Source organism: Octopus bimaculoides, chromosome 5 (assembly GCF_046866305.1).
Source record: "Octopus bimaculoides isolate indiv1 chromosome 5, ASM4686630v1, whole genome shotgun sequence".
In the NCBI taxonomy this organism is placed as follows: Eukaryota; Metazoa; Mollusca; class Cephalopoda; order Octopoda; family Octopodidae; genus Octopus; species Octopus bimaculoides.
This window is the reverse complement of record NC_142932.1, coordinates 52,464,354-52,481,500: the sequence shown is the minus strand read 5'-3', so window position 1 is coordinate 52,481,500 and position 17,147 is coordinate 52,464,354. Positions and strand designations below refer to the sequence as shown.

Genomic DNA, 17,147 nt, shown 5'->3' with positions numbered 1-17,147 from the left:
ACTTTAACCTAAGGCCAATCTTTAATTCTCCACCTCCCACTTCATCCACCTTTCTTTCTAGTTATTTATTTTTCTTTCCTGTTACTACTTAATAACCACCTCCGCTACCAATCTGTTATTGAACGTCTTTTTTCTCTGGATGTTTACTATATCAGGATTTTAACCCACATGGATCTACGCAGAATTCCACCTAAGGACTTATGCTCTTGTTTTTACAACATCGGAAAGTTGAACTATGAACTTTTATGCTTTTTTCTTCTCTCTCTTCATTTCCTTATTCCTTTACTCCCTTCCTTTATGTCGTCGTCTCATTAATATAAACCATTCTCATTTTCTCTATTTGTCTTTGATGATGGAATATTTCATATTCGGGGATATCTCAGAAACAGCTGTAAGACTGAATTTTGTCCAATAATAATAATAATGTATACGACTTGAGATGTTTGCCTTGCCTTAACGTTTGTAGTCCTATTTAACAATTATATATCCGGTGCATCGGAATTCTGCAATGGCTCCATAACTGCCATCTCGGCTATAGCCTTGGAGCCCTAGTAATCCGTAACAGCGCTTACCTAGCGTACCTAATCGTTTAGATCACCTGTGAACTGCTAAAACCCCATACTTTGTATATATATATATATATATATATATATATATATATATATTAAAGTACAAGTGAGGATATATATAGACCTCAGGGGAACAGAAATATCCAAGATAAGCTGGTTGAATACCTTATAATATTGGCACACACACACATATATATATAATTATTATAAAAACCAAGAGAGAAGATGGAGATAATATTAATAAAACTTTATTGATACATTGGCAAGACCTACAATTGTTTCAATTCATCGCTTATAGTATAAAATCAATCTAATTTAACCAAATTATATCAATTTGGTTAATTATTATAAATCAGAATATCATCAAGGAAAACGTAAAAAGAAATTTGTATATATCATATTGAAAACATAATGAAAATATTAAATAATCAAACCCGAAAAATACAGTGTACCATTAAAATCAATACCTAATATAAAAACATTATGGATTTCAGATTTTGGCAGAAGGCCAGCAAGTTCGCGGGACCGGGTAAGTCGATTACATCGACCCAGTGTTCAACTATTACTTATCTTATCGGCTCAGAAAGGATGAAAAGCAAAGTTAGCCTCGGCGAAGTCGTTACATAACTAAATATATATATATATATATATATATATATATATATATATATATGAAAAGGTTTGTAAAAGTACCACACGAGTAAGTAGATATTGAAAATGAATAAAAATGAAAATGCCACTTTTATAAAACATTTTTTGGGTGTTTTAATTAATTTACATGTTTCGGTTTATTTGAAAAACCTTATCAAAAATGAATACAAAATATGTAAGAAGAGAAAAGGGCTATTAATAAAATAAAATTGAAATTAAAATTAAGAATGACATTCATAGTTTACTGTTATTTCTTGCATGGGCACGTGATCCTTTCGTTGAGTTCTGAAAACATGATAATTCCAACTTGTGTGAGAAAATTACTGCTATCTGTTTTTGTAAATTAAATAGTGGTCAAGAATTCTAGGAGTGGTTGTAGCTGTCGAATAACTAGCAGCAGTAATGATAATAACAATAGTAGTAGTAGTGGGAGTCGTCGTGGTGAAGTTGTTCCCCCTATGGTTTTAATAGAAATCGGGTTCTTCGATCCCCTTTGTTTATTTCTTATGAACAACTTGCAAATCCACGTATAAATATATTAAAATATATATGAGAAAGTCTCGGTGTTGCTAGTTTAGAGAATTAAGACTTGGTCGGTATTTTCTTATAAAAAATATTTCCTTGCTAATGCGTTCATTTTGGCTAGCATTGACTTTGAATTTGTATAGTGGAAACGTTGTGAATTTGGGAAATTTGTTGTAAGCACATTCGTCGATGTGCTGGCTGAGAGGTATTTTCCTGTTTTCTGGGATCCTAATTTGAGATTTGTGTAACGCCATCCTCTGACGTAGGCTGTTTTTAGTGTGTCCAATATATTGCCGTTTGCATCCAGAGCATATAATTAGGTAGATCAAGTTCTCCGATGCACATGTAAAATTAGTTTTTATTGTGAAATTATGGCCTTGTTCTGATCCTTCTATTAAGTTAACACAAATCCCACAGTTGGGTCTCCCGCATTTTTTTACGAATGTGCTTACAACAAATTTCCCGAATTCACAACGTTTCCACTATACAAATTCAAATGCTAGCCAAAATGAACGCATTAGCAAGGAAATATTTTAATTAATCCTACATACCATACAGTTATCATTGGTATATATGGTATTCTCAAAGGGGTACGTCCTACATAGTTGTGATCTGATGGAGTTCCCTGGCTTTTCAACAATCTTAATGTTGAGTTTGGACTCCTTCAGAGATTTTCTAAACCTACGCGTTAGTTCTCCATGGGCTGTGGCCTCTACAAACATCACTCCTTGATATCTGTCGGTTTTATACCACCTGTTCGCCTTGTTGAATACCATATGTACCAATGATAACTGTATGGTATGTAGGATTAGCCCTGGCATTAACTGCATAAATAGAAATGTAGTTTACAGCATAAAAAGCACGGAAGGCGCTTGTAAAGACCTGAATATGACATACATAGGGGAAACATCTAGGAGTATTGCGGAACGACTAAACAAACATATGAGACAATATGACGACAAAAAAAAACAGTCCTCCATACTCTACCAACATGCCAAAGACCAGCATAGAGGCAACTTGAGTCAACTTGACATCCGCATCTTATCCAAGCACCCAAAAGACCCAACTCTAAGACAAATACGGGAGTACGTCCTTATAAATGAAACTTCCCCAATACTAAATAGGAAATATACATAGATACCCCCATACCCACATTTTACACAGGTAAAGTAGAACAGTTAATGGGCTTTTATGCAGATAGATGTATGTATGTCTGTGTGTGTGGGTGTGTGCATGCACATGTATGTATATGTAAACCAACAGGTCTACATACAGACGGGTAGGTACATAGGGTATATGAACAGACAACCACATACGCAAATAGAGACTGAAACACATGACCACATATACACACACACTTGTCCACACATATGGAGATGTGCACCCATACATACAAACATGGTACATAGCAGCAAAACACACACACACACACACACACGCACACACACACACACACACTCAGACATGCACACACAAGGAGACAGAGATACATACATATACACACATGCACACACATACATAAAAAAACACACAAACACAGGAATATGCAGAATACATACATACATACATGCAAACACACACACATACATACATATATACATACACACACATACATACATATATATATACATATACACACACACAGACATACATACACACACATGCACATATAGATGCATGAATGCATACATACACACACACACACATGCGCAAAAACAAACAAAAGCAAAAAAGAACGCAGCGTAAATAACGGACAGTCAAGACTATTGAGAAGGTTGAAAGACGCAACAAAAATTTTAGGAAAATAAAAATAAAAAGAGAAATAAGTGGAAATTTTACCGGTGAATGTGTTAAATTTTAAGGCACAATAAGAAAATGACTCTCCCCAGACACAACAGAATATTTATATATTTGATCCTTTATATTGAACACTCAATATTTCATCTACATTCAATACTTTCTTTCATGGTGCCATCCATTTTTATTTTATTTTATTTTATATTATATATTGTATATTCCATATTCTATACCCCACATTGGTTCTGCAGGAATATAAATAAAACATAAAAAACAGACAGTGTTGGAACTCTTTTAAACTAAATAATATATTCCTCTATACACAATCATACAAAAAACCCCACCATTTTTGTATTTATTTTTACTCGCATATATATATATATATATATATATATATATATATATATATATATAGATAGATAGATAGATAGATAGATAGATAGATAGATAGATAGATAGATAGATAGGTAGGTAGGTAGGTAGGTAGATAGATAGATTTGTGAGTAACGCTTTCGCGTTTGAAGCTGTTGAATTTGTTTCACATTATATATAAGATTTATTTTCTAAATCATTCGACACGAGCTGGAGTCATTCAGTTTAATTTTTGTATTTGTCTAATAATGCTTAATGAAACAGTTCGAAGTTTTCTAAATTATATAACAGTGTTTCTACTTTCCTGCTTTAGCAGCGCCTCTACTTAGTTGTTCTGTTTGTCATTCGCATTTAAAAGTTCATCCTGCTCACTTCATGATTAACTAATCTTATCATACACATAATAAAATGCGATGTGTTTCACATCGATCTCGCCGGTTGGGGGAAATTAATACATCAAACGGACACCCCCACCCACCCGAACTTGCTGGCCTTTCATCCTTTCGGAATCGATAAAGTAAGTACCAGTTGCATATGAGGGTCGCTGTAATTGATTAAACTCCCCATCCCTGAACTTACTGGCCTTGTGCCAAAACTTGAAATCAATATCAACGGAACGGTTCCGTCGTGGTTGATTTTGCCTTTCATCATTTCAGAGTCGATAAGTATCAGTTTTGCACTGGAGTCCATGTAATCGACTTACCCCACCCCAGAAATGGCTGGCCGTGTGCCAATGTTTGAAATCAATATCTATGTAACGATTCCGCCGAGGCTTTTCATCCTTTCAGAGCCCATAAGATAACTACTAGTTGAGCACTAGGATCGATGTAATCGACTTAAATCCTTCGAACTTGCTGTCCTGCCAAAATTTGAAATCCATATTTACGTAACAGTCGGCAGACAATGAAGAAGTTAGGTTGTAAGGGCGAGAAAGATAAATAACCATACAATACAAAATAAACTTTCATATAGACTGAAATTTCAAATTTTATTTTTAACAAAACTCAAATTTTCATAAAATGAAGTATTAAATTTCTTTTTGTACAGGTAATAATCTCTGGTCTTGTTAAAGTGCCAGTCTTCAAGGCACTTTTGAAGTAATGGATTGTATTGTAAATGGAATTTATTAGCAAATAGTGCTGGTGTAGTAGTTAACTTTGGTAAATCTCCAAGAGCGAATAAACACACACTTCTTAAAAATTTCCCCTTACAAATTGAGGGAAAAGGTATTTCACTATTTTCCCAGATTTTGTATCTCGCAAAATATGGCTTATCGGGTCCAGTCTCTGGAATGCCTATTAAAACAAAGAAAGAAAAGCTAATTAATTAATTAATTAACTAATTAATTAATCAATCAATCAATCAATCAATTATCATCACAATTAGAAATAACAACCAACTATTACATAAACAAATAGTAAATTATTCAATGTAATGAATGAAGCACTTGTATGATTTAAAATTAGACCAATACTAAAGAGTCCGCCCCACCTATTGAAAAGCATTAGCTTAACGATTAATTATTTCTTAAAGCCACTTTGTAGTAAGAGTTGTCTCTATGACACTTTTCAGGGCCTCCAACACTTTTATGCTAGATGTAAACACTAAACATAGCAAAGACTGCATTATAAAAACCGACTCTTTAGTGGCTGAAAATACTTCAGCACCTTATCAACTACTAATCCTCTATCAAGCTTAGGTGAGATCCACAATGGAGAATTGCTGCTACACATAAAAACTATACAGGGTACATCCAAAGAAGGCCATCCGACTGATTACCATAAAGTCAGTCATCCATATACTTGCAGAATCCTACTGGATGGACTATTCCTGTGATCCGAAGGTTTAACTTAATAACATTGATCGAACTTAAGAATTACAGAAAGGTTTCACGTGTATGATAAATACTCCACCACTTCACACGCTATTTCAATGAGTGTGCTATTACTTTGATAGAACAACCGGTCGATCTGCTAGACGCTTATATGCCTAACAGCTTGGAGAGAAATGCGTACCGCCAAGCTAACTGTCCCATCATACATTCGTGATGATGACAGCCACACCAGAATCTATACTGAATCGTCGCCACTCGGGTTAACACCAAAGAGTGAACAGGGCTCATTTTTGCCGACTCATAGAAGGCTGTGAACGACCGACAGAAGTGGCAGGGTCTAGCTGCGATGTCTCAATGAATTCTCCGACGACCATATGGTCAAGGGATACGAAAAGAGGAAGAGTACATTTAATGATATTAAGTTTATTTATTTGTAGCGACAAACGTAATCTGCATCCAATAAACAAGATGATCTATGAGCTTCTCTGGAGTCGAGGGACTTGCAACAATAACACCTTATTCCGCCACATATATCAAAGCAAGCTTGAGTAGACTATGCTTTGCTGATGAAGTTCATTCATGCTAGAACAACTCCATGGTTGTCTTCTTATTTGCATGCAACGATTATATTATCTGCACAGCGTTCAAATCATTTTTGAGAGATAAATACAGGTGCAGGCAAGGTTGTGTGGATACCAATTTCGCTTCATAATCAAATAATTTAGGTTCTACTCCACCATAAGTGAAAACTTATAAAAACTTAGACACAGATGACAGGTAGAGGGGAACCTAACATATCCATTACTTTATTGGGTAAAGGGAATATTTATAAAAATTAATTTTTACCTGTGTAGGATCCAGGTACTTTAAGATGGGGATTATGATTGAGCGTGGCGAAATATGTTTCGTCTGGTATTAAGACAGTCTTCGTCCACTCAAGTAGATCTTTAGCCACAGGAGAATTCACAGCATAATCAACAAAACCTCTTTGAAGTATAACATGAACGCTCCCTTTTATTGGTTTAATGCCGTGAGGTGGTGGGCCAGACTTTGCCCATCTATGTTTGTTAGCTCTAGTTTCAAAATAAATTAAAAGTTGAATGATACAATAAAAAGAAAAAGATTTATATAGCGACATGGCAAAACAATGAAGATAGTAAATAAAGAAGTGACAAAAAGAACACACAGTTACTGTCATTGAAAGGAACATTAGGCAAAATTTTGGAATGTTCAGTATAATTTCATGGTTGGCTGATAGATCGGCCCTGTTAAATAATGGCAATAATTTTAATTTTTATATCACCCATGATTTGAAATTTTCTCTGTGTGCATCAATACATGCCATAATGCCATAGGCATGGCTGTATGGTAAGAAGTTTGCTCCCCAATCATATGGTTTTGGGTTCAGTCTCACTGTGTGACACGTTACCTAGTACGACATCTAGCTTGATTTCAAATCGGTAAGGTGTAATCTCAGGAAAAGTGGACTACTATTACTAGCACATTCACAGACCGTAGTGGCTTGGACTGGCTTTAATTGAGAAGACCTATGATCAAAAACGTTTCGGTGGAGACACTATCTTTTTCAGACATACTATAGCTAGTACTTTATTGTCAGTGTATCTGTCCTTTTTGAAGATGGTACAATATAATTTGCAGATCTGGCTGCTATCTCTAACATATCGACTATTTCGGTTGATATGTTTTTGCTCTGAATTAAAACCATCGGTTCTGAGAAATTGCTTATTTACGCATTAAAATGGGAAATGTCCTTCATGGTATACCAAGGTTCCCTGGAACCCTACGATTGTAAGATGATCGCTCGGAATTTCACGAGAAACAGTAACATAAGTTTATTATTTGCAAGAGCATTTGTGTCTCATTTTTTTTTTTTTTGCACAAATGTTGATAGTGAAATCTAAAATAAATGTAAACATTATTCATTGATTTAAACTCGCTTTATACTTTTCAATAAAATATATTTCTTTGTTAATTCTTTTTGTTCGTTTATATTTTCCGTCCATTACTATAAAAAGATTCTCGTGCAACGATCTAGATGCTCGCTGAGTAGAATTTTTTTTGTGTCTGCGAATCGTCATATATTTTCTAAGATTCAGCCTGAGTGGCCAATGCAATCCTTACATCTACAGCATGTTATTGCAAAAATTAAGTTTTCTGATAGCACGTGAAATTATTTTTATTTTGGAATTTTGTCCATTTTTGAAACGGAACCTTGAACGTTTGGATATATTAATACAGATTCCATAATTTGGTCTTCTACATTTTGTGATTATCAGATTTGATACAATGCAAGCAGGTAATTGGGCATTTGTTAATAGTTTCTTTATTGATTTTGGCTTTTTTCTTTCTTTACTTTTCTTTTCTTTTTTTTTTTTTTTTTGCTTTTAATCCTTTGGGGACAGAACCTCGTTTGGAGTTTTAGTGCCAAGAAGACTAAACCCTTTTCACAAGCCCTTCAGAGGGCATGCACTTATTTTCCAATAACAATTATAAGAAATAAAGAAATGACTTTACATGTATAAACGTATATTCGACCTCTTGGCTGATAGATTGGCCTTGTCATCTACTATGGGTTAATTATCTTTTGGTTTTCTAATATTCTTCTCATTTAAGGTCACATTTTAAAATTAGTAAAATTTGATTAATTATATTAAAGGTCTCACTATTCACAGTTATTTGTTGACATGTAAGGCTAAACATTTGTTTCTATTTTGCTTTTTACAGTTCTTTTTATTACTGATGTCAATTGCTTCTGCAGTTGTCAATTAATTGATGGTATGTAACATCTTCCAATCAAAATAACTTCTCGTTTCTTTTGGGTGTTTGATATTTTGGTACATGTTCTTGTAGCTAGATTGAATGGAGTGTTGAATCTTGTATTTTGGATGGTATGAATTAAAATGTAAATATTGCCTCGAATCATCTAGTTTATAATATATAACTATCTCGATCCTTTTTATAACCAATATCACTAAAAAGAATAATTTATCCTTGCTGTACGCCACAGTAAACTGGATGTTATTCTTAATACAATGTATGAGTGTTACAAATTCTGAAAATCAACCTAAACTTTTTTCCATATGGTAAAACAACTTTCTAATATTTTTTTCGATATTGCATCAAGTAATTGTAAAAATTTTTATATTTCGTGCGCGAGCAGGATGCCGAAGAACAAGAAGCCGAAGCCAAGAAGCCGAACGGACACAATGCCGAACGGCCATAAAGCCTAACGGACACAATGCCGAACGGACATAAAGCCGAATAGGCACAGTGCTGAACGGACATACTGTAAATCCAGTAAAGAAACCTATTTAAAATGTGGTTTTATGTATCTATTTTTACTACATTTTAGTCTGTCAAATGGTCATATTGTAGGAATAAAATGATTATCATATATCCTAATTTTCGTATGTCTTTTCGGTTTCTTGTCTTTTCGGCTTTATGTCCATTCGGCATTGTGTCCGTTCGTCTTCTTGGTTTCGGTTTCTTGTCCTTCGGCCAAAAGTGCATTCGGCATGCCGTCTGTGTACCTTATATTTTGCTACTTTTTAAATATATTTTTATCTAAAGGGACCGCTTTATTAAATTTACACATGTTAGAACTATCTTGCTTCCTGTTGTTGTTCTAAATTTTTGCTCGTATATTGCTTAGTTAAATTTTTAAAAGCTGTTTTATAGAATAAATTGAAGTCCTTGAATGAAAAATTCTTTTCCTTTACGGTTTGTGACGATATTTATTAAGCCAAAAATGTATTGCTTCCATTTCACATTTATGTGGTACATTTGTATATCGGTAAACCTCATGAAATAAAACAGTTAAAGATTTTTCATTCGCGAATATGGAAGGTGATTTAACATATTCAAGCAATCTCTTATGTATCTCTGTATATGTTTCAAACATGATTTTAGTAATAAGTCCAAGAAATTACTCAATCGATGCATTTCACAAGACGTACCTACTATTATCTTCTTAATATTTAGTCATTTCGGCGAAGAACATTTAAACAACGAGACGACGATTCTTTACTGGCAACTTTTGTAATCTTTTGTAATCTTTCGATGATCCAGAAAAATTACTTCTTTTAGAATTGGTTCAAGAGTCGCGTTCTTTATTAGTTAATATATAATCTGCCATGGACGTTATGTTTTATATTGTCTTTTGCTGATTATAGTTGTTGATTTTTTCATAACTGTTGTTTTCAAGAACGGATAATGTGAGATTTTTATGGTAATCTATATCCATTAAAACTATATGGCTTCCCCTATCGGTTTCTTTTATCAATTTTGAATCGGTTTTTACTGTTTGTTATATTCTCATTCTGTAATGCTAATAGAAGCTCGTATTGAAAATACGATATATATATATATATATATATATATATATATTATATATATATATATATATATATATATATATATATATATATATATATATATATATATATATATATATATATATATATATATATATATACATACATACATATAAAGGCACACGAGTGGCTGTGTGGTAAGTAGCTTTGCTCACCGCGCATGTGCGTCAGACTTGCTGCTTGCCGTCAGCCGAGGTGGACATGAGTTTTGGCTCTGTCCCAAAAAAAAAAAAAACTTGAAGAATTCGCCGGGGTAAGTCGTTTTTGTTGCTCTACTGGGCAGCAATTTGTTGCTTGTGTTTATTTTTTTCAGTAAATTGTTGTCCAGCATCTTCGCTTTCCTTGGCGAGTTTTTTGTGTGTTCGTTATACGAACAGATTGTGTATTCGCTATCTGTGGAAGGTATGTTCGCTTCAACACAGCGGTGAAAAATTTTTATTTTGGTTTTTTAGCCGAAAAGAACTTTGTGTGAAGTCGACCGGGGTAGGTGGAGTTGTTTTATTTGAGCTGGGTGAGATTTATTGTTGGTTTAATATTTTTTGCAGTAAATTTCGCCCAGCATTGTGGCAATTTCGCCTGATTTCGGCGGCTATTATACTACTGTGATATTTGTTTTGCGGGCGTATCTTCCCGAAGAATTGTGTTTAAAAAAAAAAAATTGGATTATACCATTGAAAATTCTGAAGGCCTGGATTACCTGTTGGTCAATTCGTCTTTTTGCCGTGTGGAACTGTCTGTTTCTTCTCTTCTTCATCTGTTTCTTTATTTTGAACTGTTTTTGTTTTTAATTTTTTCTTCCCCTTTTTGCGAACATTTTTATTTGGACTTTTTTTACAAACTTTCTATCTATGAACATGGCAAAAGATAATGGAGCTACTGTCTTGGAGTGGGAGACTGTCCCACCCAAGCAGTGGATGAATGACATGGAGAAGAGGGCAGTGGTCATGCTGACATATTCTAGGTCACGCGACGTCATTGCCTTCTTCGATAAAGAAATAATTGAGGACGAGCTGGCAAGTTTGTTGCCAGCAAAAAAAAATTTATATTTCCAGGGGAGTCAAGTACGCAACGGAGTGGTTGCTATTTGACTTCCCTGAAGAGGCTTGCAATGTATCAAGCCAGTCCCTTGTAGGGGCGAAGATTTTGTTTCTTCCCACATACTGTGGGAAGAAGGTTACAAGGGCTTGGGTATGTGGGCTGCCGTCCGGAGTTCGGTCTGAATGGATCTAACAGACCATTCGTAGGGGTCTGGGCAGCGGCAGTACCAAGCTACTTGGTGTAAAGGTGGAGGCCGCGACCGACTGGGTTGGGTCAAAGGCAGTGCTGACCCTTTGGACCCAGTCGGCCAGTGATCTCATGTTCCCAGGTTTTCTGGTAATGGTCAGGGTCAGGTATCCGGTGATACTGGAAGGACGCCCCACCCCAAGTGTCACCTATGTCTGGAGCCTGGCCATATCAGGAAAAATTGCCCCCGGGAAATCACTGGATCTCATCCTGCAGGCGGATGAGAAGCAGCTAGAAAATTTAGCAGAGACGGTGACGCTGGGTGAAATTGTGTTAAGAGTGTGAGTGGAGGGCAGAGTCCCACGTTGTTTTAAATGTGGCCAAAAGGGCCACATTAGAGCACACTGCCCTCTACAGAAGAAAACAATAGATGAAACAACAGACGAACCAGTTGTGGAGACGGATGAGAAAAAGAGGAAGAAAAGAAAGACGGAAGAAAGGAGGGAGAATGGGCAATAGCAGAGAGTAGAAGGAAGAAGAGGAAGAAAAGAAAGAACACTGAGTGTGATGTGGTACCCCAATCCAACCCCATCCCACCCAAGTCCACTCAGACCCACCCGCCCTATACTGCTTTCGTGTGGGAAATTAACCTACCCAAAGAATGGGTGACAGATTTGGAAAGGAGGACAGTGGTTCTAAGGACTTATTCAAAGTCCTTGGATACCATTGTCGCCTTTCCTAGGCTAGAAATAGAAAAGGAGCTGGTGGAGTACATGCCGATGATAAAGCACATCGCCAGGGCTTCCATATATGCAACCATATGGTTGCTGTTTGGAACCCCGGAGATGGCGTGTAAATTCGCCAGTCAACCCCTGGAGGGGGGAAAAATTTTGTTCCTCCCCTCTTATTATGGGAGAAAATGTTAGCGGGCGTTTGTCTGCGGGTTGCCACCGAGTTTAAAAGAAAGTTGGTTGGCCGAAACCATCCAAAGGGGACTTGGTGGCACCAGAGATACTAAATTGTTAAATGTAAAATTGTTGCCATCTGCTGACTGGGTTGGGGCTAAGGCCATATTAACGTTGTGGACCCAGTTAGATGATGAAAGTGTGGTCTTTCCAGACTACTTGACTATGGCAGGTTCTAGGTATCCTGTAATCCTTGAAGGACGACTTCCGAAATGTCACGGATGCCTGGAGCCTGGTCATTTGAAGAAGGATTGTCGCTGAGACACGAAAGTGACCCAGGAGCAGACACCCATTAAAAAAAGTAGTCCTGCTCTGCCGGAGAAAAACCAGGCTAAAGAAAGTGTGCCCGTCGACTCCCCATTGGAGGGGGAGATGGTGAAAATAGAAAAAGAAAGATGAGCAACGTCAGTTGCTCACCACCTAAAGAGCAGTCTGTGGGTGAAGAGATGGGCCCCCTGAGTATCCCGGCAGAGGCCTCAACGCCCGCAGACGGAAAAAGGGGGAAAAGGAAAAAGAAACGGGAGACGGTCGGCGGAAGTCACTGCGTTGCCGACCGAACCCGAGGCCTCTCCGGTGGGAAGTGTGCCCCCGGAGAGGAAAACTCTGCCAGCGGGAATTGTGCCAATGACAGAGTGGCGTGACGTCCCTCCCAGTGAGGATAATGATTCTGTTATCCTGTACTGTGAGGGAGGGGCGGTGAATGAATTCTTGGACCGCGAGTGCGGCCAAGATAGGAGCTACTCGGAATATGTGAGTAGTTCCACATGGCCTCCGCAGGTGACTGCGGAGGTTATAAGTGACAACATAATGACAAAAGTCATAGAAAAATATGACTACAAATATTTCTTCTACCTCGCCCCAAGCTCAAGCCTAACAACAGACACTTGTTTGGCAGGGGCAGCATATCTGCTTGCGGAGGAGTGGAATGATGAAAATTATGATATTTTTAATTGTTAATATATTGAAATTGTGTAAAAATTGTAGTTTTAAAAGGGAAAAAAAAAGAACAATATTTTCGAGGGGTTATCAGTCGGCGGGCGCTGGTGCCTATCTCATTATTTGTTTCATCCTTATCACCCTCATCTCATTAATGTCCATGTCCAGCCCGCAGCTTCTTTATGTCTGTCTGTCTTTGTCTGCCCCTCTATGTAACGCCGTTAATGGCGAAATTTATTGAAATAAAGTAGCTTGCTTACCAACCACATGGTCCTGGGTTCAGTCCCACTGCGTGGCACCTTGTGAGTGGATTTGGTAGACGGAAGCTGGAAGAAGCCCGTCGTTTTTGTATTTATATGTGTGTGTGTGTGTGTGTGTGTGTGTGTGTGTGTGTGTGTGTGTGTGTGTGTGTGTTTGGGTGTCTGTTTGTCCCCCCAGCATCGCTTGACAACCGATGCTGGTGTGTTCGCGTCCCCGTAACTTAGCGGTTCGGCAAAAGAGACCGATAGAGAATAAGTACTAGGCTTACAAACAGTAAGCTCTGGGGTCGATTTACTCGACTATAAAGGCGGTGCTCCAGCATGGCCGCCGTCAAATGACTGAAACAAGTAAAAGAGTAAAAGAGAGTATTATTACAGAAATTGTCAAGTTCTTTGTTCTTTTTGATGGATAATATTTACTTTCGTTTCTAACTATAGGTTCACTGTCATTGACATATAAACAATTCTTTTGTAAGTCATGATTTTCAAAAATAGTCTTAAATAGTATTTTTGATTTCCTTGGGGCTCAAATGTTTTTTTCTTTTTGTGTTTTTTTTTTTTTTTGTTAGTTGGTGTAGATTAAAACTGCTTTGCAAGTATGTTTATTTGTTCTATTGTTAACATGCTTTTAATAATTTATTATTTTGGGGTTTTGTGTTTCGCTTGTTTCAACTGGAATCCCTTTCGGCAAGATCTAACATATTTCACATACATACAAATACATGCATACATACATACATACATAGTGTCAAATCCAGTTAGGTTGGCATAAGAGGACTAGTCATATTTCTGTAATAAATAGTACCTCCTATAAACTTTACTATTAATATAAACATGGTAAAAAATGGCCATCTTTTTTCCAGTTGAGTGCGAAGAGTTCTTATTCTTGAAGACCGTAGCTCTTCTACGCACACCACGGCGGGACAGGAGATTGGTGCTAGCGATTACGCGGAACTATGAAGAGAAAATTCTGTTAACTTCTGAAGACAACCACTATCAATTATATAAAGTAGGGGAGAGTTAAGGATTGGCTATATAAAAAATGATGAAGAATGACTAACATTTGGAATAACTTAATGTCCTGCACTTCAGTGCCAAACATTTCCGTCAACAAACAAACTTTATCGAGAAAAACATTACTGTTATCTCAACTAACCATCAAAATCGCACAGTAAAATAAATGACAGCCCAAACCAGTGAAGCCTTCTCCTGAGAAGACCTTAAGGAACACGGATCCTTAAAGAACATTAACAGTAGCACTAAGATGAAAATACCACCTTCATACAAACGAACAGTAACTGATAATGAACAAACAATAGTAATAAGTGAGAGAAAGCTTTAAACAACACTTCACATAAAAGCGCAATTACCACACGAATCGAAAGAAAAAAACCCTACCGAACTGATGTTATTCAGAAGGACCAAGCAGCTAAGGAACAACTAGCAGAAATTTGGAGCTTCAACTATTGAACTATGAAGAGATTTAGATCTTCAATTATTATCATTTGCAAAGGGGTGGAAATAAAAGAGATTGATAGTAACGAGAGAAAAGCAAACAAACAAACAAACAAACAAACAAAAACTAAAGGAAAACTCCAAAGTAGATGACTTTTCTCCAGACTAATATTGACAGGCTCAGAAAAATATGGGACATGAAGTGTAAAATGAATAATAAATTCACAAGCCACCAACTGAGAATTTACGATTATCTAAGGTCCCTGAGTATTGTTGACAAGAGACATTAATGAGTAAGTTAAGTACTCTGAGATACGAACTGTGGGTGGTAAGTGAACATATTCATCACAGTAAAAGAATTACTAGAATGGAAGGCCGTCAATCGTAAGTTAGCACTAAACCCGAAAGCAGGTATCGTAGTATGAAAGGTCATACCGTCAAGGTCGTAACTGCCCGCACAAGGGATGAAGATGCTGGATCTGGAATGCAAGCAAACACAACAACCATGATGTAATGTACCTAGATTAACTATGTGGAGGCGCAATGGCCCAGTGGTTAGATCAGCGGACACGCGGTCATAGGATCGCGGTTTCGATTCCCAGACCGGGCGTTGTGAGTGTTTATTGAGCGAAAACACATAAAACTCCACAAGGCTCCGGCAGGAGATGGTGGCGAACCCTGCTGTACTCTTTCAACACAACTTTCTCTCACCCTTACTTCCTGTTTCTGTTGCGCCTGTAATTCAAAGGGTCAGCCTTGTCACAATCTGTGTCACGCTGAATATCCCCGAGAACTACGTTAAGGGTGCACGTGTCTGTGAAGTGCTTAGCCACTTGCACGTTAATTTCACGAGCAGGCTGTTCCGTTGATCGGATCAACTGGAACCCTCGACGTCGTAAGCGACAGAGTGCCAACAAGATTAACTATAGAAAGAGTACAGTGCAGACGATATCTCCCAAGCTTTACATATCACCTGACGGTTGTTGCAAAACTACCGAACGAAAAATGATCTCGGTGAGTCGGTTAATGATGTAGAAAACTTAAGTTCTACGGGCAGCTCTCCGGGAAGCTCTCATTAACCTGTTCAAAAGAATAATGAACGTTGAAGCTGATGTATCAGACTAGCTGACAGTTGCACGTTCAAAGCTAGTAGCTTGAATCAGGAAAGGTATGCGGCCACAAACTACATAGCGTGCTTGAATATGATTGATAAATTATACAGATGTTGTACAAATGTATGCCTCCGGGTTCACTGAGACACACACACAATATGGCGACGGATGAGCTAGAGGGAAGAAAGAAAGATGTAGTGGGATGTGCCAAACAGCTTCCCATCAACAAAGTTGTCCTTGAGGAATCGAAATAACACCGCCGAAATCTACCGATGGTATGACTAGACAATAAAAAGACATTTGACTCTATTCTTCGCACAAGGATAATTGAATTACTAAGCTTTGCCAAAGAAACAACTGCCATGTGATAATGCTGTTCGAAGACTACCAACAACATGGTCCACAGAGCTACCGATAAGAAGTGAAGCTACCTCAATGATTATTAAAAGAATCTGGAGGCTATCAGCAAGAATATTTCAGGGTGGCAGATTATCTGTAATGTTTTTCATTTGTCAGCTTTCTTAGGGAAATGTAAAAGCTACATAATAAGACCTGTAAATGAAATGGAAAAAATAATTTCATCCACACATTTTGTTGAGGAACTTATGATATACTCGAGCAATATTCCCGACACCAAGAGACAATTAGAACTGGTCACATCGTTTTCAGAAAACATAAGAATAGGGTTTGGTCAAAATAAGTGTTAAATGGCGCTTTGTCAAGATACGGTTGCTAAACAAGTAATGATTGTCGACAAGTTAAGGAATATAAATATCAATATTCTGTCTATTTCCCCTTTCACCACTGATGAATGCGGCAAATGCTTTGGAATCGACGAGAAGATTGTATATGTTGTTACTGTGAGTAAGACTGCCATCAGAGGGTATGGGGATCAGAGCCGTCTGCATTCAACAAAATCCCAGAATGCATTCGCCAGTGATGGTACCAACAGTTTGAATATACTTGAAAAAAATCAAGACTAGGGAAATGTTAACAACGACTGGTAAATTCCACATTAACAGTGACTTTAACAGGATCTTTGTAAACCGTAAG

General features: G+C 37.2%; 1 protein-coding gene across 3 annotated transcripts in view; it reads right to left on the bottom strand.

Moving 5' to 3' along the window:
• Nucleotides 1-801: 801 nt before the first annotated feature.
• The window catches only part of LOC106873990 (beta-1,3-galactosyl-O-glycosyl-glycoprotein beta-1,6-N-acetylglucosaminyltransferase), a 242,758-nt gene continuing 226,412 nt past the window's right edge, over nt 802-17,147 (bottom strand). For all 3 annotated transcript variants that reach the window (XM_052967795.2, XM_089352264.1, XM_089352265.1), the window contains exons 3-4: nt 6,595-6,821; nt 802-5,209 (exon numbers count right to left, since the gene is read on the bottom strand). In XM_052967795.2, the coding sequence (XP_052823755.1) occupies nt 4,896-5,209; nt 6,595-6,821 (541 nt within the window). In that variant the 3' untranslated portion in view covers nt 802-4,895. The remainder of the gene's footprint in view (nt 5,210-6,594; nt 6,822-17,147) is intronic.